Source organism: Ictidomys tridecemlineatus, unplaced genomic scaffold (genome assembly GCF_052094955.1).
Source record: "Ictidomys tridecemlineatus isolate mIctTri1 unplaced genomic scaffold, mIctTri1.hap1 Scaffold_55, whole genome shotgun sequence".
Classification (NCBI taxonomy): domain Eukaryota; kingdom Metazoa; phylum Chordata; class Mammalia; order Rodentia; family Sciuridae; genus Ictidomys; species Ictidomys tridecemlineatus.
Genome location: NW_027523660.1, coordinates 1,458,201 through 1,481,906, shown reverse-complemented (window position 1 = coordinate 1,481,906; position 23,706 = coordinate 1,458,201). Strand labels below are relative to the sequence as shown.

At 41.0% G+C, this 23,706-nt stretch overlaps 1 protein-coding gene across 9 annotated transcripts in view; it reads left to right on the top strand.

Annotated features, from left to right (window-relative positions):
• LOC144374020 (phosphatidate cytidylyltransferase, mitochondrial) overlaps nucleotides 1-23,706 on the top strand; it is an 86,500-nt gene that overhangs the window by 35,281 nt on the left and 27,513 nt on the right. For 2 of the 9 annotated variants that reach the window (XM_078036983.1, XM_078036982.1), the window contains exons 1-4: nucleotides 4,915-5,139; nucleotides 7,484-7,666; nucleotides 10,506-10,598; nucleotides 20,355-20,505. In XM_078036983.1, coding sequence (XP_077893109.1) covers nucleotides 5,005-5,139; nucleotides 7,484-7,666; nucleotides 10,506-10,598; nucleotides 20,355-20,505 — 562 coding nt within the window. In that variant the 5' untranslated portion in view covers nucleotides 4,915-5,004. Of the gene's footprint in view, nucleotides 1-4,743; nucleotides 4,850-4,907; nucleotides 5,140-7,483; nucleotides 7,667-10,505; nucleotides 10,599-20,354; nucleotides 20,506-23,706 lie in introns of those variants that run through there. The other 7 variants (XM_078036978.1, XM_078036981.1, XM_078036976.1 and 4 more) reach the window with 7 other exon arrangements.

Genomic DNA, 23,706 nt, shown 5'->3' with positions numbered 1-23,706 from the left:
CAAACATTTCAGAAGGGATTTAAACCCAGTGGGAAAGACCTGGACGTGGATAAGGCAGTCCTGGGTTCAAACCCAGATTTCTCATTCTACTCACTCTGACTGCATAATCTGCTCTTCCCTTCAGGGTCTTGATTTCCAAAGGTAAAAAATGATGCACATTCTTAGGGAACTTGCCTCAGAGTCTTTGGAATGGGGGAAAAAAAAGGCGGGGGGTAAAGTATAGACAGTGCTTAGGCACAGTAAGTTTTTAATGATGCCTATTATTTCTTACTTTGGGTGCTTGGGATTGAATAGAGGCCCCCCCCACACACGCACACCCACACTAAGTATGTGCCCTATCACTAAGCCACACACCTGGGCCATTATTATTAGTCCTATTAAAACCAGAGCTTTGAGGTAAAGCTGATTCCCTGCTTCCGCTAATAAGTAAGGCAGAAGGTTTTCTGCTTCTGCTGACCAATAACATCTGCATGACATGCTGGTGTCTGCAGCCTGGGAATTTCACAGTTCTTCCTCAGGATGAGTAGACATCACAGTAGGTTTTGCCCCAAAACCAGGAATGAACACCTTACAGTGGCAGTGAAGGAGATGACTCTACAGCACATATTCTGGTCTAGGGGTTCGTATGCCACTTGGTTCACCATGACTGGTCCAAATTTATGCCAGATAGAGACGGGAATGTGGTAGCACTGACGGTCAATTCTTGAGTCTCAACTTTCATTCAAATCTACCCCACTTTCAATTTCTCATGGTAGGAAGCAAGAAATTGAGATTGTAGGTGAAGAAGGCACTAGAAGGAATACACTTCTACGGCAGGTATCCCCAGTGAGCAGACCAGGCTGCTATAGGGTAACAGATCAGGACATTTTGGCTTGCTTCAGTACAAATTAGCTACACCCCAGACACTGTGGAGGGCTCCACACAGCCTGGGGCTTCAATCCTCTAGGACTGCTGCCCTGCATCTCTGGTATAGCTTCTCGGCAGAGACCAGCAGACCTGCACAGAATGGAGGATCCTGGTCTAGGGATCCATATAGCACTTGGTTCACTATTATTGGTCCAATCTTATGCTAATGAGGCAGAAATGTACTAATGCTATTGGTCAATGCTTGAGTCCTAGTTTTAGTTCAAGTCTACCCCACTTTCATTTCCTCCTGGCAGGAAGCAGTAGGTTGGAGTTGTAGATTAGGGCTGTATGGGCTCCAGTGAACTCTGGCTGGTGTCAGTGCCGGTTCCCTGCACCTCTGACCCACTGCAGCTGTATGGTGGGCTCCACGGGACCCTGGGCATCAACCCACTGATGTAACAAACATCACTGGTGCCTACCTCTGAGGGAATAATACACGCATTTTATAATGTTTACTCTTTTTTTGAGCATGGATTCACTTCTGCACACAGGAAAGAGTTGAGCTATTTTCTCAAGGAAAGAAAGAAGATTAAAAAGAAATGCCTGGTCCTGTGGTTAATGCAGTGTTTCAATGAAGGGGTTCAGTGCAATCCCACTGTGAGTGTGGCAATCTGGGGCTAGGGTGATATCTAGTAGGAACCAACCAAAATCTCTGTGCTTGCACAGAGAGAATGAAATGCACCACGTCTCCCTTCTGCCTCCCTTATTATCATCTCTAGGCTGTGCCTTTGGCCACCGCTCCTGCTTCTGAAATATATCCATTTTCTTCTCTTGCTCCACGAGCATTTCAGAAGGGATTTAAACCCAGTGGGAAAGACCTGGACGTGGATAAGGCAGTCCTGGGTTCAACCCCAGATTTCTCATTCAGCTCCCTCTGACTGGATAATCTGCTCTTCCCTTCAGGGTCTTGATTTCCAGAGGTAAAAAATGATGATCATCTTACAGAACTTGCCTCAGAGTCTTTGGAATGGGGAAAAAAAGGGGGGTAGAGGATAGAGAGTGCTTAGGCACAGTAAGTTTTTAGTGATGCCTATTATTTGTTACTTTGGGTGCTGGGTATTGAATGGAGGGTCCCACACATGCTAAGCAGGCCACACACCCCACCCCAGAGCCTATTTTTAAGCCAGTTAAAACAAGAGTTTCCAGGAAAAGCTCAACTCCCTGCTGTCCCTGCTCCTACTAGCAGGCAGTTTTTGTGTCTCTGGTGACAGATACAGATTGCATGAGGTGCAGACCTCTGAAGCCAAGAACTTTGGCACTTCTAACTGAGGGTGAATAAGTGTAATATCAGAATTTGTTAAAACTCAGATACAGACACCTTACTAAACCCCAAATAGGAGAACTCTATAGCAAGTCTTCCAAAACGGAGGGGTTTGGTCTAGGAGTTTACAAACCAATCGGTTCACCGCTATTGGTCCAAACTTATGCTAATTAGGGCTTGGAGATGTGCTAATGCTATTGGTCAGTTCTTGAGTCCCAAGCCTGTCCCACTTTCATTTTCTGGTGGCACCTCAGGAAGCAGGAGGCTGAGGTCTTGGGATGGGACTGCAGCACTGTGTGAAACAGGCTTCTGTATCCATACTGTGCCCAGACCTGGTGGCAGAGAAGGGCAGGTCGGTGGCTTTGTCCTGCCTGTGCTTTGGGCTCCCTGTGGCAGCAGGCCGGCTTGGCACTTGCCATTTATGAGGCCACTCCACTGCTCCGTGGCTCCTTTTCAGCAAGGACCAGTAGGTTAGCTGTCCCGCTGAAGCTGAGAAGCCATGTCACAATCGATTTTTTTTCCTTTTTTTTTGGCGGTCTTGGGAATTGAACTTCCACTGAGTTACATAACCCAGCCCTTTTCATATTTTGTCTTGAGGCAGAACCTCACTAAATTGGCCAGGTTGACCTCAAACTTGTGATCCTCCTGCTTCAGCCTCCCACACTGCTGGGATGACAAGCATGAGCCACCGTGCCTTTCTTTGTGGAACCTCTCCTGTTTTCTGTGTGATAAACTGCTACCCATCCTTCAAGACCTGGCAACAGTGCTTCTTCCTGTGGTCTCTCCCCTGCACACCCAGAACTGATTAATGTTCCCTTTTTCGAAGGATATTACTAGAAGGCTGGGTGCCCAGGTTCATGACTACACGTTATATTCTGATTTCCTTGTATCTCCTCCATACACCTCTAGTTCCTGCATGGCTATAACCCTGATCTATTCACCTCAAATTTCTCAGCACTTAACCACAATTAATTTTTCCTATTGAATTATCTCACTTTTCTCTGCTTCTACCACCCAGGAGTCACCATTTCATTCATGGTGGCCTTAGGGTAACAGTTTTTTCTGGGCCTCTTTTCTGCCTACACCAATCTAAGCTAAAGGCTCACTCCAACAGGTTGGTATTCAAAACCCCTGAAGGAAAGGAGAGAGAATTGTGAAAAGAACCACTAGGTGGAGCCAGACCTGAGTTTTAGCTCTGGTTTTGCTACAGAATGATGTGACATGGCATGTACCTTTAACATTATCTGTTAAATAGAAGCAATTACCTCCTTCCACAGGGTAGTAGAGGGGGGGATAAATGAGAAATTCATGTGAAAATATGCCCACGTTACCTAAATGTTAGATATTACAACTTTCTTTTTTCCTTCTTTCCTCTTTTTGAAATGGGGTCCTTATTGCCTAGGCTGGCCTCAAAATCTCTGGGCTCAATCAATCCTCCTGCTTCAGCCCTCTAAGTAGCTGGGTCTACAGGTGTGCACCACCATGCTTGACCCATTGTTGAGATGCAGAATATATAGGAGCAGAATGAGTAGCTATAAAGTGTCTGTCCTGGGTATCAAGCTGCATCCTGAAACTCCAGGTGATCTTGAGCAAATGTCTGTGGTTGTAAATGAAGAAGAGACCTCTAAGATCTTTTCTACCCTCAGGTTCTGTTTGATCCAGAAACCACATCTCGCCTGATGTGAGACCAATCCCCAAGGCAAAGGGGCAGAGAGTCTTCTCTGCCCTTAAAATTAAACTCAAATATCAGAGGACATGTGTGCAGTCCTTTTCTATTTGTGGAGCACTTTCGTATCCTTCATTGGATTTGAAAAGGGTTTTATTAGGAAGAAACCATAGCCAAATATTAACAGCTTTTAATCTCCAGATGGTGGAATTTGGCCTAATTTAAAATTTACTTGTGTTTTAAACCTTCAAAATCTCCTTCAAGCTGGGCGCAGTGGCACACGCTTGTAATCCTAGCTACTCAAGAGGCTTGGGTATAAGGATCACAAATTCAAGGATAGCCTTAGCAACCTAGTGAGACCCTGTCTCAAAAATAAATATATATATATATATATATATATATATATATATATATATATATATATATATTTTAATTAAAAAGAGCTGGGGATGTAACTCAGTGACAAAATGCCCCTGGGTTCAATCCCTAATGCCCACCTCCCCCCCAAAAAAATCCTTCAATTTAAAATCATAAAGAAATGATGGTTGCACAACATTGTTAAAGAACAAATAGCACTGAACTGTGTGTGTACTTTAGAATAGTTAATTCTATATATGAGGCTTTGCTTCATTAGGAAAAAAACCTTCAACACACATGATTTTATAGTCATTTCTTAAAACTGTGGCTTTGAGGAGAGAGTTACAGAAGATTCCTTAGACACAAGAGCAGTTTAGGTAAGCTGACATGAACCTGCACCTCCCACCCATCCCCCAGACCCGCTTAAAGTTGCAGCCTCAAGCCAGGCCTGCAGAGCGCTCCTCCGACCACCAGGGGACTCTGCAGAGCTCCCGCGTCCTCACACACCGGCGCGCGCGGTCTCTTGCGCCTTTGAAGCGCGTGTGCGTGAGGGGCGGGGCCGGGAGAGGAAGCTGCGCCTGCTAAACCGCCGCCCACCTGAGCCTCACACGGCGCTCCTCTCACCTTCGGTTCTGACAGACCGACCGCTCCAACTGCGTGCGAGTGTTTGAAGTCCCACCTCTCCACTCAGTCGTCATACGTTTGAGCGGGTGTCCCCATTTCCATTTCCTCACCCTTAACCACTTGTCCCTGCTACTGTGTTCCTTCGCCCTGCTCCGCCAAGGGTCCTCGGTTTTCTGTCAGCCTCTGATCCATGGCGCTGCAGGCGCTGCACAGCTCGGGGGTGGCCTTCCGCAAGATCCTGTCTCACTTCCCCGAGGAGCTGAGCCTGGCTTTCGCCTATGGCTCCGGGGTGTACCGCCAGGCGGGTCCCAATTCAGACCAGAAGGTGAGCCCGGCACCAGAGACCGGACCTTCCCCATGTGGCTTCCCCGCGGTCCACCCCATTGCCAGGATTCTGCTTGTTCTCCCTTCGGACCCCTAGGGTGGCCTGCTGCGTACTCCAGGCGTCAATTAGGAGGATGCAAATCGTTCAGAAGTGGTCTTAGTATAACGAGAACGTGAGCTGAGTTTTGAAGGATAATTTAGGAATCCACTTGGGAGCTGCAGTTAGGTGAAGGGAAAAACTGTTGCCTGGGCACGGTGAAAGAAAGAAAAACAGTTGCTAAATTCGAATTCAGTTTTCAACCTGGATACTACGTTGGAATTTTCTAGGGAGCTTAAAAAAAAAAAAGAATTGCTGGGTTCTACCTGAGATTCCTGATTTAACTCGTCTAGTATGGGGCTGGGCTTCAGGAATTTGAAAAACGTCGCTCGATTCTCATGCGCAGCCACGTTTGAGCTCCTCCTATCTGCTGCTGTGGGAGAAAATACAAAATAATCCTCTGATTTCAAGGAAATTGATGAATTGTCTGTAGGGCCAGGGCAGGTACCGTGAAGGTAACTAAGGACAACAGTTAGTGGCTAGCCGGTGTATGCACTTCATGCTCAGCATATTTAACAAGTGTCTAGTGGGGATTAAACATTGTTACTCTTCAGAGTTGGCTGAGCACAACAGCAATATAATTTTCATTGTGATTTACAGAATTCAGTGTGAAAATTGCAATAGGGACTTAGATACTTGGCTGTAATTTGCCTTTTGGTTAAAGTTTGCCTATTCACTTCCTGGTGAGGCTATCTACAGCCTGGATATCCTATCTATGCTGTTACAATGTTGTTCTTTAAATTGGCAGCATATGAAGTTGTGTGAGAAATTATAGTATGATCTAATTACTTTTCTAATATACATTTACATAATTATAGATATTTAAGAATGTTTACCCATGTCTTCTCACATCTTAAGTATCACCAGTGGTTTGTGGATCACAGTGAGGGAAACCCAGAGCATCCTTTAGTCTCCGGTAGACTCTTCATCATTTTTCAGTGAAGGTTTTCCTTTGAGTAGAACTGGATTTCCCTCCAAAAAAAAAAAAAAAAAGATTCTTTCCTTACCCTCACTCTCATCCCCTACATTCAAGTTAACAAACCTTGTATATTCTAATACTAAATCTCCTCCAAACCAGTCTCTACCCCAAGTGCCTCGCCTCAAACCTTTTTGTTTCTCCCCTGGAATTTTTTAGTGGTTACCTATCAGATTTCCCTCATCCTTTATCTCCACTCTCAAGTTAGTTAGTTCTTCTGCAGGAAAGTTTTCTAGCATGGCAAACAGCCTCTCTGGTCCTATCTCCCACAACATAAGTATGTTTTGTTCCACTAGCACCAAACTGCAGGTCCAGAACATGCCTGACTGTCTCCTACCCATAGAAGTAGTTTCCTGTACATGGCTCTGTGCCTTCCTCATGTTTCCCCAAGTACTTTTACCAGCCCTGTTTCCCTTGAATGCCTTTTTCAAGACTCCTACTTAAGTTCCCTAGAAGCATTCCTACTTCTTGTTCTCTTGGATCTTTTTTTTTTTTTTTTTTTTTGTACCATGGATTGAACCCAAGGATACTTAACCATCAAGCCACATCCTCAGCCCTTTTTATTTTTTATCTTGAGACAGGGTCTCAGTAGGTTGCTTATAACCTCATTAAGTTCCTGAAACTGGCTTTGAACCTGCAATCCTCCTGCCTCAGCCTCCTAAGCCATTGGGGATCTGCCCCCACTCTTAAGTGATATTAGTACATTGTGCATTCCTCTATCAAGTCAAGTTGTATACTCCCTCCAGTAGACTGAGCTCTTCTACCCTAGGACCCATCAGAACTCATAGGTACATTATTAGTAGTTGTGAATGACTTATTTCCTTTTACATACTACTTAGTAGAGTTTGTCCAAGTGATCTTTGATCTGGAAGAAAAGTGGAACACATTTAACTGCAGTTAGGTAATGAGCACAATTATTCAGCACACAGAATTTATTACCATGCTACTTAGGTCTGTGGCTAATTAGCCTTGTGTACCAAGGCACAGTGCTTATCCTGGACATTGGTTTCCTTTCCTATAAAATTGGAATAATTGCATACCTACTTTGTAGAATTATTGTGAAGATAAAGTAAGTTGCTGTATGTATTATATATAAAGTGCTGACATAGTACACATTAAATTAGTATTTGTATTAAAACAAAGCTCACATTGCTTTCAGAGATTGGAGACCCTAGATCTTCTGCTAATCATAATAGCACAATATTTGGGAGGGTTCCACTCTATCTAGCCACTTTTCCAGGAATTAATGAACTCATTCTCTTTTCTTTACAGAATGCAATGCTGGATTTTGTGTTCACAGTAGATGACCCTATTGCATGGCATTCAGAAAACCTGAAAAAGAATTGGAGCCACTACTCATTTCTAAAAGTTTTAGGGCCCAAGATGATCACATCTGTCCAGGATAACTATGGCGCTGGAGTTTACTACAATCCATTGATTATGTGTGATGGTAGGGTAAGTGACGTTCGTTGGGCCTTTGTCTTAACTTGGCTAATTATTAACCTTTGTTAAAAGAGCACCAGTGAAATATGTATGTTTGTGCAGGTGGGAAAGGGTCACACTCCTGCTGGATGTTCTGAACCCAGGGACAGAGCAGGCACTGGAGTCCTCAACTCCCCTTCATTGTGATTGCAATGTGAGAAGGTGATTGAATGTTACTTGTTTTTTTTTTTTTTTTTGCCAAGTGGTTCCCAAGTTTTAATCTGTTGTACACACAGATTGCAGGGATACACCCCCAGAGTTTCTGATTCAGTAGGTCTAGCTGGAGCTGGAGAATTTGCTTTTCTAACAAGCTTCCAAATGACACTGAAACCAAAGGTCTAGGAACCATACTTTGAGAACCCTGGTTTGGTCAGTGTGAGGAATAGGCAGCCCTATTCAAGATCAGGGTGGAGATCAGTCTTATCTCTTCTAGATAACAGACACCCCCAGGAAGAAATTGGAAGTGAAGCGGGCATTAAGGGAGGCTGGTAGTCTGTGAGGCCAAGTAATAGACAGGAACCTCTTGGTGTTAACACCTGAATGGGATTCAAGAGTGGGGTGTTAGAGAGCAAAGGTCCCCAAAGAGGGATTGTCTGACATCAGAGACTCTTGCCTATCTTTTAGACGAGAAACAGCCCAGAGGTTTGGGTTGTAGCTTAGTGGTAGAGTGCTTGCCTAGCATGTATGAGTTCCTGAGTTTGATCTATAGCACTAGCACTACCAAAAAAAAAAAAGCAAACGAGATGAAAAGCAAACCAGATGAAGCATGTCAGTATCTTAAGAGGACTGTCAAGAGCTAAGTGGATCCCCAAAATGTGAAGACCAGTGGGGATCTAACTCAGTTGCCTCCTGGAGATTAGTTGGGTTAAGAATGAGGTATGGGCTTCAGTTGCTAGATTGACACTCCTGCTGATTTTTGGAGCATACTTATAGGCATATGAATAATGTGGGGATCTTTTAAAGTACAGATTCTGATTGAGTAGTCTGGTATGGAACCTGAGATGCTGCATATTTTACAAGCTGTCTGGTAATGCTCATGTAACTGCTCAAAGGAGCATGCGTTAAAGGGCAGGAGACTGGAATACTGACTTGAGAAGAATCTGAACTTGGCTGAGGAATGTGCTGTGATTGACTGGTGATGTCTGTAAATCCTTAAGGCCGTCTATTTGCTTTTCTGGTTGAGGTCCTATCCTGCTTCCCTTGCATTTTTTTTCCTTTTATATGGTACTAAGGTATGAACCCAGGGGCACTCTACCACTGAGCAACTTCCTCACCCCTTTTTAAATTATATTTTGAAACAGCTTCTTGCTGAGTTGCTCAAACTGGCCTCATCCTTATAATCCTCCTGCCTGAGCCTCTGAGTAGCTGGGGTTCCAGCTATGCACCACTACACCTAGTTGCACCTGCATTTTGCAGATGAGGAAATGAATGTTTAGAGAGAACACCTTCTGTAAGGTCAGGCCCCTAGTTAGTGACAGGCTCCTTGATTTCTAGGCTTGTGCTGTTTCTACTGCCCCCCCTCCTGCCCCCCAGCTATTACTTGCCTGTAGCAAGAATGGTTTCTGCAGTCCTGTGGCCTAGTGGAGGGAAAAGCCCAACCTGCCACTTCCACTTATTCATGCAAAACACATAACTGTGTTCTTTATCCATAATTAATGTTATGCTGAGCCTATCTCTAATTAGTAACTTTCAAACAGTATTACATGCTCCAGTAACTAAAGGTTTAGGCAAAATTGTATACCAAGGGGACTGTACATTTTAATTGAAATTCTTTAGATACTTTTTACATATGTGCAGCCTGAGAAGGCTATTTGGATACCAAAGTTGAGTAAAGTGGATCTGAAGGTATTTATTAACACAAATAGGACTTTGTAACCTGGGAAATCTACATTCAGGGTTTATACAAATTATTATGGAAATTGACTTGACCATAATTCCATGTGTTTAGCACTGATAAAGAGGTTTTATTTGGGGATGTTGCTTTGTAACTATAAGCCTTTCAAAGTCAACAGCAATAGAGGAATTGACTATGTAAAGGATATCAGTTAAAACTTTTAATTAAAGAAACTTTCTGTTACTTTGCAATGAAAAGAACATTGGGAACTAAAATTCTAGGATCTAGTTTGTTTATTTGTTTGTTTTTGTGGTACTAGAGATGAAACCTAGGGCCACATACATGCTAGTTAAGCACTGCTGAGTATATTCCCAGCCTTGTTTTGTTTTGGAAAGTGACAGGGTCTCTCGGAATTGTTTGGGCTGGTCCCATACTACAGGCTCAAGCCATCCTCCTGCCTCAGCCTCCCAAATATCTGGGTCTATAGGTGCATACTATGCCTGGCTCTAGGACCTAGTTTTAACTCTATTAGTACTGTTGCCATTTGGAGTATTTAATTTATTCTTTCTGGGCCTCAGCTTTTTATTTCTCAGATGGAGAACATGAACTAAAACAATATTTCTCAAACATTTGGAAAGGTCTAGTTTTTTTTTTATTTGTTTTGGTTTTTTTGCAGAATGGTGTCTAAGAGCCATTCTGCCTTTAACATCACATGGACCTAAGTTTGTGATCACCTCACCTCCTGTACTTTGAACTGTATCTTGAACCATATCTGAGTTCCAAATCTGTTTTAGACATTAAACCTCTCAAAGAGTTTTGGTGGAGATGTGGGTATTTCCATGGAAGGCATTTTGAGTGACTTTGGAAATCAAGGTCCTACTCTGGTCCAGAATTTGATGTGTTTCCTTATGTTTTGTACTTGCATAAGAAACAACCTGATATTTGGCTTTTTTTTCACCCATTTCTTTCCTTTTTCAGCTTATCAAATATGGGGTTATTAGCACCAGTATTCTAATTGAAGATCTCCTCAACTGGAATAACTTATACATTGCTGGACGCCTCCAAAAACCGGTGAGTGTGTGTTTTTTTAGGCTGCCATAATTAGGGTGTCTCTGAACCTAACTTGACTTTTAATCCTTGTGATTGCAATGAGATGGAACTCTAGGAAATGGAAATGCCTATTAGATTCCTCCTCTTTCTACCTTTAATGAATTACCTTTATAATTCATTACCAATGTCCAGATATTATGTTGTGATATTGTGACATAATAAGAAATATATGGTTGTTTTTTGTCTTTGGCTTGTGGCACAGAGCTCCTAAAAGCCTTAGAATTCCTAAGTGTTAGGAATAACAAGTCCCTTTCAACCATACCTGAGTTCATCTAATGAGGGGACTCTTTTTTTTTTTTCTTTTCCTTCTGGCTTGAACCCAGGGCCTCATGCATGTGCATGCTAGGTAAGCACTAAACCACTAAGCCTCATCTCCAGCCTTCCCAGGTGACCCTTGATGGGCCCTAGATAGCTTCAGGATAGGGGCTGGTTACCAGAGAAACCACCAATGTGCTTAATGGGCTGGAACTTTCATCCCTACCTCAAATTTTCCACCCACCTCTGGAAGGGGTGAGCGGCTGGAGATTGAGTTACTCTCAATGGCAGTGAATTAATCAATCATGCCTAGGTAGTGGGACCCCCATAAAACCCTCAGTAACAGAGTTCTGAGAGTTTCCATGTTGATGAACAAACACATTGAGGTGCTGGGAGGATGGGGTCTTTAGAGTGGGCGCAGAGCTCAGTTCCCAGTCCCACCCAACGATACCTTGTCCTCCTCCTCCTACTACTACTATTCCTCCTCCTCTTCCTCTTTCTTCTCCTTCTCCTCCTTCCTTCCTTCTCCTCCTCTTCTTCTTCTTCCCCCTCCTCCTTTTCTTCTTCATACTCCTTCCCCCTACTTATTCCTTCCTCATCTCTCCTCCCTCCTCCTCCTCCTCTTCCTCCTTCTCCTCCTTCATATGCTTGGTATCAAACCTAGGGTCTTGCACATGTTAAGTATTTTACCACTGAGCTACATCCCCAACCCCTGCATCACTCTATTTAGCTGATCCTGAGTTGGATACTTTAGAATAAGCTGGTAATAGTAAGTAAGCCTTCCTGAGTTCTGTGAGCCCTTCTAACAAATTATCAACCCAGAGGAAGGGATTGTGGAAATTTACAGCTACTTAGTTGTGTGGGATTGAGCCCCTAACTTAAGGATTCTCTATATAGCTCGAGATAGATAATATCAAAATTAAATTCTATTGTAGGACACACAACTGGTGTCCAAAAAGTTGGAGAATTGGTTGGTGTGACAGAAAAAGCCCCACACATTTGGTGTCAGATGCTGGGAGTAAAAGACAGATTGTCCCCCTCAGGTACAGGGTCAGTCCATTTGGGGAGTTGGCAGAGAAGGTGTCCAGTGCCTTAGTGGCACCTCTGTCTGTACTATGTACATCCTCATCTTCTTTTCTAGAAGCTCAGGGCACTACGTGTCCACTGTTGTCTCCTCGAAAAAGACAGGGCAATGTCTGTCACACAGAAAGCAGTCAGTAACTGTTGAGTGAATGAATGAGTCAGGCCGTCATTCCAGGGGAGAATGGTATTCTGGACCCTGTTTTATCCTCCTGAGGCCAGTGGTGATGTCCTGTCAGTATATTCTTACCTCATTGGGGATGCTCCTGAAAGAGACTGTGGGGTTTTGGCTTCTCCATGGCTTTGATAGAAAGGAACAGGGACAAAGAAGTGGGAAGGAACTTGAACTTTTAACAAGTGTTTGCAACTATCATCTTTTTTCTTTTTTTCAAAAGTATGGCCTATTTTCTGAGAAAGCTTCTTTTTTAAGAACTACTTGAGCCAGGTACAATGGCATACATCTAGAATTCCAGTAACTCAGGAGGTTGAGGCAGGAGGATCACAAGTTTAAGACCAGCTGCAGCACCTTAGCAAGAACCAATCTCAAAATAAAAAATAAAAAGGGCTGGGGATGTAGCTCAGTGTTAAAGTGCCCCTGGGTTCAATCCCCAGTACAGCAAAAGAAAGAACTGTGCTAACTAGTCACAGTTGTCAATCTCATACACCTCCCAAGGAAAATTTTCATTATACTGACCAGGGTCTTAGGCTCCAAAAATAGCAGATGGGTTGTTCTCAGGTATCTCCCATAACAGCAACCCCTACCTCCTTTAATAGTGAGCTATGGGGAAAAATAAGAGATTTCTACTGTCATAGTTCATTTGGTCTGTGTCAGAAAAATTTCTTTATTTGTGTATATGGGCTGACAAGATGCTCTTGCTTTGAACCTGGGCTTAAAATTTAGTAGTGTAAATGGAATTTTATTCAGAAAGAATAAAACTCTTCCCAACAAAGAACAAATTCTGTCATTTGCAGGAAATTGGATGGAACCAGAGATCATAATTTTGAGTGAAATAAGTCAGACTCACAGTATCATATGTGAAAACTAGAGATATGTTTTCTTTCATATCTGAAAGATGGAGGGATGAAACTGGGAGGAAAAAAGAATTCAGTGAAAATAGAAGGGAGACCAACCAGTAAGGTAGAGGAAGTAGAGAAGCGGAGGGGAATTGGAGGATGCTAGAAAGTGAAACTGACCAAATTACACTTTATTTATATATGTATATACCACAATGAAACCCCCACCCTTCTATATAAATAATATGGACCAATAAAAAACAGAAATAATTGTATAATTCATTAAAATATGCAGAAATACTTGAGCATATTATACATGTATACACATGTATAAAAATTTATCAAGCCAAATCTTTCAAATATGTACACTTATAAATTTTCCTTCAGTAAAATCATTTTATAATTATGGTTATTATTATTATTATTTGGCAGTGCTGAGGATCAAGCCTAGGGTCTTGCACATACTAGGCAAGTGCCCTACCATTGAGCTATATTTCCCCACCCAAGTAAAACAGATTCTTTAAAAAAAAATTTTTTTTTTTAGTTGTAGATGGACAGAATGCCTTTATTTTACTCTTTTTTTTTTTACCTTTTTTAAATTTTTATGTGGTGCTGAGGATCAAACCCAGTGCCTTACACATGCTAGGCAAGTGCTCTGCCACTGAGCTACAGCCCCAGCCCAAGAAACAGATTCTTATTAAACCTAAGGAAATAACTATATTACCGTAAAATAAGAATATTCACCATAAATTTTAAAATTTTTCAGGGATGATTAAGTAGGGAGAAAGGAAAGGTTGTAATTTCCTTTTGGAGTATACTTTACCAAATCTCTATAATCCATAAATAGCCCCAAATAGAAAAAGAAAAAATTTCTGTGTCTGACAAACAAAAGAATTTGCCAGGTGCTTTTTGTTTTGTTTTGTATGTGTGGTGCTAGAAATGGAACCCAAGGCCTCACACATGCTAGGCAGGTGCTCTACCACTGAGCCACACCCCCAGCCCATACATACATTTTTTAAACATCCAGAAACAATAAGCTTACTGAAATAATTTCAAATATCTATAGATGAATTTCTCATTCTTAGACTGGATAACAGGTAAAGCTCATAATTAAGCAAATAAATGCAATTGAAAATATATAAATATTCATTTTACTTCTAAGGGTTTTATAATTTTAAAAATGTTATTGATAGGGGCTGGGGATGTGGCTCAAGCGGTAGCGCGCTCACCTGGCATGCGTGCGGCCCGGGTTCGATCCTCCAGCCCCACATACAAAGATGTTGTGTCCGCCAATAACTAAAAAATAAATAAATATTTTAAAAAATGTTATTGATAGGAAGATAAATGAATGTGGAATTAGAAGTGTTTGGTCATATTAATTCCTACTGCTTATTAGGAGTTTATACGAACTCAGGCACCTGGTTTTATCTTTTTGAATGTCAGTCAATTCATGTGTAAAATAGGGATAATAGTACTTACCCTGCCAACGCCCCAAAAGCGTTGAAAATTGGAAACAGAGTATTAATGTTGGGAAGAACATGGGCATTTTAGTTAGAGTCTAAGAGAGCTAAGGTTAGGATCTCAGTTGTGACCCTTACTAATCTTGTGACCTTGTGCCACCGATAGAGTCCCTCACACCTTGGGATATTTTCATCTGTGGACAAGGGTTCTGAAATTCCTGATACTTCAGAACCATTCAGAAAAATGATATTTCCCTTCTCTTCATCCCTAGCTATCTCAGTTATGTTGAGATCAAATAAGATCAAATACAAAAATATTGCATTATTCTCTGTACTATACTTTATGCCTGGAATTTTTTAAATTAAAAAAAAAATGGTGTTAGAAACCTGAGATGCCCTGAAATCTAAGAATGTAAGTACTGGAAATTATCTTTTTGTTTTGTTTTGTTGTTTTGATTTTGTTCTGGGGATCGAACCCAGGGCCTTGCACATGCTAAGTATGTGATCTGCTGAGCTACACCCTATGGCCTGATCTCAGAATTTATCTAAATGTCATATGTTCTTGTAAAATAAAAGCAGTCCAAGACAAGGAGTAGCAGCTACATTTACCTTAAACAAAACTATGCATTTCTTGCCTAATTTAGAGAATAAAATAAAAGCTTGCCATGGTAGCTCACACCTGAATCCCAGGGACCTGGGAGGCTGAGGCAGGAGGATCACAAGTTTGAGGCCTGCCTCAGCAATTTAGTAAGACCCTGTCTCAAAAGAAAAAATAAAAAGGGCTGGAGGTGTATCTCAGTGGTAGAGCACCCCTGGATTTTATCACTAGTACCAAAAAAAAAAAAAAGACTTATCTTTTTAAAAAGTGAAAATGATAAACAGGTGAAGTGACTCCCTCCTGCTCCTGCCCCCAGTTTTTTCCACTCCTGTGGAAATCACAGTTAAGCCGACTTCTCTGTGGTAAGTCTTTCAGCAATCATTTTTCCCTCTAGATGGCAGCAAGTATTAATCAAACTTGAGCAAATCTGTTGAAAGGATAGTAGCATTTTCAACAAGAAAAATGGGTGGTTATTTTAAGAATTATGAGAAAGAGTACGAATTCTTTGTTTTTATGTTTTGAAAGCAGTTACATTGTTATATTGTCTAAAACTCCAAAACTGTCTTGCACTTTGCAAATTGAAATAGAATTCCTCAATTACTTGCAAGTTAAATCTTTAAAAGGAATATACAGGAGTTAAAAAGATGGACATTTCTGGGAAAAATTGAATTTAAAATTAAATTTCTGTTATACTTTACTAGCAACTTACCTTATAATTGAGGAGATACCATGTTTTGATTTCTAGTACAGACTTACGTTTCTGTGTCATTTAGTCATTTGCTATATGTGTGTGTGTGTGTGTGTGTGTGTGTGTGTGTGTGGCTGAGCAAGTCACCACTGTACTACATCCCAAGCCCTGCAAATATTTTTTAAGTGAAGAACCATGGAATTTAAATTACTTAATAGAACATGTGAACAATCTTTTGTAAGTTAAAAAAAAAAAAAACAAAAACACTAAAGCAAGTTAAAGTTAGTTCCCTAATTACTTTGACATAATTTGGGATTTTTGTATTTCACTTGTTTTTCATGTATAGATGATTTTGTAACATTTAAAATTTTTTAAAAAAATATCTAGTTTCCAGTTTTAGTTGGACACAATTCCTTTATTTTATTCATTTATTTTTATGTGGTGCTGAGGATCAAACTCAGGGCCTTGCACGTGCTAAGTGAGCACTCTACCCCTGAGCCACAACAATAGCCCTAACATTTTTTTATACCTTTATTTTATTTATTCATTTTTATATGGTGCTGAGGATAGAACCCAGTGCCCTGCATGTGCTAGGCAAGTGCTCTACCACTGAGCCACAACCCTAGCCCTGTAGAGATAATTTTGTTTGAAGTTTCTTTTTATCTTTCAGGGCTCTAGAGATGGAACCCAGGGCCTCAGGCATGCTAGCCAAGGTGTCTACCACTGAGCTACACCCCAGCCAGTAATGCAGCATTGGTTTTTTTGTAATAGCTTTATTAAGGTATACTTCACATACCATAATTCAACCATTTAAAGTGTAAAGTTCAGTGGTTTTTAGTATATTTACAGTCCTGTAACTATCACCATATTAGAGTTGTATTTATTTATGTATTTCAAATGGGAAAAATCCCCCTGGTATAAAAGATCCCTGAACTGGGAATTGGAAAACCTGGTTTACTAGTTTTGGCTCTTCCCTGCTGTGAACCAGCCTTTGGTTTTCTAGCCTTTGAAATGCAAAGATTGAGCCATTCATTTAGTTATTCAAAAGACAACTAAGGTTCTTCTTTGTGCATGCCAAAAAAAAAAGACCCCCCACATTATTTGTCCTTGAAGATCCCCCAGTCCAGTAGATAGATAAGGTTTGATCCCATTCTTGTGTTCCGCCCTTCTTCATTTTCAAGCAGTGACTATTTAGAAGAGTCACCCCTCCTGACCATTTGGAATCAAAAAGTTCTGGCCAACGGTTGAGTAGTTCAGCACTAGGTAGGGTTGCCTTCTTTGTAACTGAAACTTCACTCTTCACAATTCAAGTAGTCTTTCCCAGTGACTGTTATAGAGATGGAGGGTGGCTTTCTTTTTTTCTCTGTCTTGAAAGGTACTCACAAATCTCTCCTTTTAAAGTCCCTCCGAGCTTTGTCCCTTCCTCTCTGCAGTCAAGATCTGCACCCTGGCATTAGAGCTAATGTTATCTATGCAGTTCAGGTCGGGGCATTCCCAGTAAGGTACAAACAGCTATTCACAACTCTGAGGACTTTCTTCTTTTCCCAGGCCTCTCTGGCAGTGCCCCAAGCGTTCACTGGCTTTTCACTCTGAACAACAAATTACAGTGCTGCCGAGACAAGTTCCTAGTTCACCTTTCGTTGAAGAACCAGATCAGCACAGTAGCAGAGCCTTCAGAATTCACGTTTTCCCTTTGAGTAAGGATGCTTTTATTTGCACTCTCTTCACCTTAAGTACTGGACTGCTTTCTTCCAACCTAAGTAGAACAGATTTCTTGGAGAACAATTGGTTATTCTGTTAACTAGGAGAAAATCTTCCAAACTTATTCTTTTGTTTGCCTCTTTGAGTATTTAGCGCCTTAAAATAGCCTCTGATTTCACTGGGTTTCTGTAATAGCCAGAGAGAGAGAGAGAGAGAGAGAGAGAGAGAGAGAGAGAGAGAGAGAGAGAGGGAATAATTATGATAAGGACTGGTGAATTAGGATGAAGACTGAAGGGTAGGAATATGGAAGCAGAATGGTATCACAGGGGACACATCAGGGGACTGGACCTCGCTTGGTCCATTGTGTCACTTCTTAGAGAAAGGTATTTGACTTCTCTAGCCCTCAGTTTTTCCACCAGTAAGTTAAGTAAGTTGCCTTCCTAGATCACTGATTCCATATGGAATACAAATTTTACTTCTAAGGTGTTGTAGGATTTTAAAAATTTCAGGAGCTGGAGATGCAACTCAGTGGTTGAGTACTTGCCTAGCATATTTATAGCCCCCAGTTCAATTTCCACATTGAAAAAAAATTGTTTTATTAAACTTCTGTCAAAATAAGTCAAGCAGAATACATCCCTAACTGAATGCATGATGATAACTCAAAATATTTAGAACTTGATTTGCATAGTGCAAGGGTGTGGCCCTGGTTTTGCCATTGGTTCATTGTTCAACCTTAGGCGAGTCTTGTTCCTGGGCTGTTCCTTGGTGTTATACTCTGCAGATGATGGCAAAGATACTAAACTCACCCAAGCCAAAAGGCTTACTTAAGGTCTATTAAGTTCTCATAATTATAAGGGTGGAGAAGGTGATATTGAACCAAGTGGCTTACCTATCATATATGAGGTATAGATGTTGGAAATATTCCCTTAGAAAAAAGGTGGATAACACAAGGCAAAAGTTAGAATTTAGGTTGTTAAGCTTGATTTATAGTTATCTTATGGTGCTACCACTTTTTTTTTTTAAACAACAAAAAACTAACATCATTCTCCTCTTTCCAGTAGAACTTTATTTTGGAGTTTCTTAGAGTGTGCCTTTTGTATGCCATCTTAATGCATTATTATTTGGCAAAAAACAATTTTATATGCCCTGTTTTCTATTAAAGGAGGAAAATTTATCAACAACACCAAGTTGTTTAGAGACAGTTGATACATTTCAGATATCTATGAGTCCTTATTAAGGACTTCTAGACTCTTTTCTTTGTATAGAAAATCAGTCAGTAGCAGATGTTTTAAAAAGATTATGGTGGGAATATAAATTGATATAACCATTCTGAAGAGCAATTTGGTAATTCTCCTTCTAAGCAGAATAGCTAAAAGTATTCTCAAAATTTGGTCTCTGGCTGGGCACTTTAGTGCATGCCTGTGATCCCAGTAATTCAGGAGGCTGAGGCAGAAGGATCACAAGTTCGAGGCCAGCATCAGCAACTTAGTGAGATCCTGTCTCAAAATAAAAGGGACTGGGGAGGTGGCTTATTGATTAGGCACCCAAGAGTTCAATCACCAAAAAAAAATATTAAAAGGCAGGGGGAAAGGTGTCCCTGAACCCAAAACAGCCTCAACATTTTCTAGGACCTTGTTAGAAATATACATTTTCAACCTTCCTGCAGGGCAACTGAATCAGAAGCTTTGGGGTTTGGACCCATTATTATGTGTTTTAATAAACTCTCCCATGATGTTAATGCTAGCAAAGATGAAAACCCCTGGCTTAGAGAAATTCATTGCCTGTGTACCAAGTAGCACACCAAAGGAAGATCACTTCAGCTAATGTATTATGTACCATATCTCATTTGGTCTGTTAACCCCATTTTATTGATAAGGAGCAATGCCCATCACCACAGCTAGGAGGAGATGGAGCTGAGACTTGAACATATTCTCTTAACTAGAGTGCATTTTGTGTGTGTGTGTGTGTGGTGTATGTGTCTGTGTGTATGTGTCTGTGTGTGTGTGTAAGTAATTGGGGATGGAACCCAGGGCCTTACACATGCAAAGCAAGCACTGTACCACTGAGCTACATCCCCAGCCCTACCTTACTGTTTTTAAAAACCGAGACTCTGAGAACAGACTGGAGCTCTAATGTATTTAATGGATTTGGAGACAGTCAAAGACAGCTGCTTCTGACATGGATTTTAGACAGTCAAAGACAACTGCTTCTGACATATATTTAGGAGAATAATGCTTTGTATTGAGCAAAGCACGAACTCAAACATTTACATTTATTGTTGTTTTCAATCTTTGACAATTCCTTGATACAAATCTGTTATCCCTATTTTATAGATGATGACTTAAGTTCTGAGAAGTTAGGTCATTTGCCCAAACTCACACAGTTTGTAAGTACATGGATTTGAGCCCAGATCTATATTTAAAACCCACGATCTTTCAATTGTAGCTAATTTTCTTTCCACTTTCCTTCACCGAGTTTCAAATCTGTGTATCTAAAAATCATAAAGCATGAACTGCCTAGGTTATTTGTGGGCAAGAAGAGAGGTGAGTTCTGAGTAAAGAAAATGCCTTCTCTCACTAGAAAATTTAAAAACTGAGATGAAAAAATAAAAATATTGATATTCCCAAAGGATGTTTATTCTTTTTCAAAGCCTGTGGTGAGTTTGCTCATTTAAAAAGAATATTAATTTTGTTTTCTTTGGCATTCTGATCCCTTCCTATGTGATAGATTTCTCTGATTTTGGCATAAGAGGAGATTCTGGGATTACTTATTATAATAGTAATCATTTCATGTCAACCAAACTAATATTCCAAGATCCTCAGTGGTCGGCATCTGGGATGGTTCCAGCTATATGTGTCAACCTGTTGCTTGAGCAATACTCCTCTTCTAAAATTTTTCTTCTGAATGTTTGCCTTTTCCAGGTGAAAATTATCGCAATGAATGAAAACGTCATTCTTAGGTCAGCACTTGATAAAAATCTGAAGAGCGCTGTGACTGCCGCTTTCCTCATGCTCCCCGAAAGCTTTTCTGAGGAAGACCTCTTCATAGAGATCGCTGGACTCTCCTACTCTGGTTAGTGTCCTGTGTGTCCAAACCTTTTTCAAGAAGGAGATTTGTCATTTGAACGCTATGCAAATAGCTTCCTCCTCACCCTGCCCTGGGACTGCAGTGGTCTTATTTCTAAATTCTATCACTTCCTGTGTCACTTACTGCAGTAGCTTTCTGATTTGCCTCCCTACATCCAGTGTCTCCCGTCTTCTCTCCACAACCCTCCAGATTTTATTTTAATATTTATTTTTTAGAAGTAGTTGGACACAATGCCTTTATTTATTTATTTTTATGTGGTGCTGAGGATCCAACCCAGGGCCTCGCATGTGCTAGACGAGTGCTCTACCACTGAGCCACAATCCCAGCCCCCCTCTAGATATTATCCAAGGGTGATTTTTGGTTGTTGCTATTGCTTATTTTAATTTTGAAATGATTGCAAATCTACAGAAAGGTTTTGAGAATAATAACAGAAAATTCCCATAAACCCATTTTCCTGATCCACCAATTTTAACATTTTACTATATGTTTTCTCATTCTTTCTGTACCAGTGGTTTTCAAAGTCAGTATGCCTCTGAGGGCTTCTTGAAACAACTGGAGGGCTGGAGTTGTGGCTCAGTGGTAGTGCATTTGCCTAACATGTGTCAGGCACTGCTTTTGATCCTCAGCACCATGTAAAAATGAATAAATAAAATAAAGGTATTGTGTCCATCTACAACTAAAAAGATTATTGGAAAAAAAAAAGAATGTGGTGGGGCATACCTTAATTCCAGTGATTTGGGAGACTGGGGCAGGAGATTGCAAGTTTGAGGCTAGCCTCAGCAACTTAGTTAGACCCTATTTTAAAATAAAAATAAAAAGGGTTGGGAGTGTAGCTCAGTGGTAAAACACCCCTAGATTCAATTCCTAGTACTGCCAAAATAAAAAATTAATTAAAAAACAGATTATTGACCTTAACCCAGACAGCTGATTTAGTAGGTTTGGGAAATGGCCTAAGACCTTATATTTCTAACAAAGTTCTGGGGTGATGCTGATGCTCCTCTCGGGACCCTGCTTTCTATTGCTCTTTCTGTGTATAAATGTACTGTGTTGTTGTTGTTGTTGATGTTGTTTTTCCCTGAAGTGTTTGAGGTCATACATATCATGTCCAATTTAGACCATAACCATAGTACAGTTACCAAATTCAGGAAATTTAATACTGATGCAGCAGGTCAAGGTGGCCCACATCTATAATCCCAGTGATTTCAGAGGCTGAGGCAGGAGAATCTCAAGTTCTAGGCATGTCTCAGCAATTTAGTGGCACCCTATCTCAAAATAAAATAAAAAGGGCTGGGAATGTAGCTTAGTGGTAAAGCACCCTTGAGTTTAGTCCCCATGATGATGATGGTGATGATGATAATTTTGATCAAACTGATAATCCATATTCCAAATATCAGGCATTCCAATAATGTCCATTATAACATGTTTTTTCTCAAGTACATGACCTAGTCAAAAATCATATACTGAATTTAGTTGTACCTCTCTTAGTTTTTATTGTATCGTCTGGTGGTGGGGACTGAGCCTCAGGCCTCATGCATGCTAACCTCACTTTTCCTTTTCTTACATGACATTCACATTTCTGAAGTCTACAGACCAGCAACATTTGCCTCTTTGTAACCAGTGTTTCCTCCCTTTTATGCAGTCTGTTTGTATGAAGGTCACAGAAATTTCCTGTTTCTTACCAAACTTTCCCTCCTGAATTAAGCGCCCATGGAAGAGTTTTGCTCAAACCAGTCTTTACTGCATTGGTCCAAAGTAGTGATTTTCCAAATCCTTTTACTCCACAGGAAGGAAAAGCTTTCCCTTCTTCCCCATTCATTTAATATATTTGTTTGTTAATTTGTCTAAATGTTGATTTCTTTCCCTTTCCGCCAGTTGTGTTCCTCAGAGATGGGAACAGGTCCTATAAAGGGTGAGGGGAGAGCTGAAAGGTTGGGGCCCCTGGTTCCTCACCCAAGCTGCAGCCAGAGGAGCATCACATTTGCCTGTTTCATACAGTGAGGTCCCGTGTAAGATCTCAGTTACAAACTGAGGATGTAGCTCAGTGGCAGAGGCCTTGCCCAGCATACACAAGGCCCTGGGTTCCATCCCCAGCACCATTAAACAAAAAAGATTTTTTTTTCTTTCATTGACAAGAAAAATTATCTGCTACTTAAAAAGTTTAAAAACCACTGTCTTAAATCAATTATGTCTTTCCCAGTTTCTTAAGTGTAAGTCAGAGAACTCGGTCCTCAAAACAGCTTATTTATTCTCCAAATCTCAACACAGATAATATTTCATGGAAATTTAATGCTGTAAGAGCCTTCAGAGGTCTTATTCTTCTTTCTTCTTCTTAAAATGCATCTAGCACAGCACAGCTGTATTTGCAACACTGGAAAGAACAGAAGTGAAGTAACCTTGACCTTTTTTTGCTTCCAGCTTCACCTGGCAGCATCCATGCCCTTCATCAAGAGACAAAGAGTAGGCCTGAGGCCGGGGCTCAGTGGTAGAGCACTTGCCTAGCATGTGCGGCACTGGGTTCACTCCTTAGCACCACATATAAACAAACAAAATAAAGGTGTGCTGTTCATCTACAAAAAAACAAAAAGACAGAAAAAAAAGAGGCAAAGAATAGCGTGACTACTTATCAGAATAAATGGGTCCACGTGCATGCAGTGAGTGGGAAAAGAGAGTCCATTTTTGGAGTTGTTCCCTCCCTAAACTCCCACGTGGAAAAAAGCATCACAGAAGCCTTTTGTGGTGCTGGGGATAGAGCTCAGTGGGTAGAGTGCTTGTCTTGCATGCACAAGGCCCTGGCTCAATCCCCAGCACCTCAAAAAGAGAAGAAGCCTCTTGTGATGGGTAGACTTTGAGAGAAGATGAGACTGCTCTCTGGGGCCCACAGTGTTACCTCTCTTATTTTTTTCTCCCATGTAATAACATCTGCATAGTGCAAGGTGGATTCTGGCTGGAAGCTCTCTTTAATAAATTCTGAATATTGACTAGAGAGTAATGGAACTACTTTTACCTGTCTGTTGACTCTTTTAGTCCTGGGAATTGAATCCAAACTTCATGCTTGCTGAACACATGCTCAGCCACTGAGCAATGTCCCCAGTCTTTGATTTTCTTAAGTGTCATTCAAATTGCTATAAATCTGTAGCTGAGTTTTGCTAGAACTAGACTGTAAGGGTAAGGGTAGAAAAGGATGTA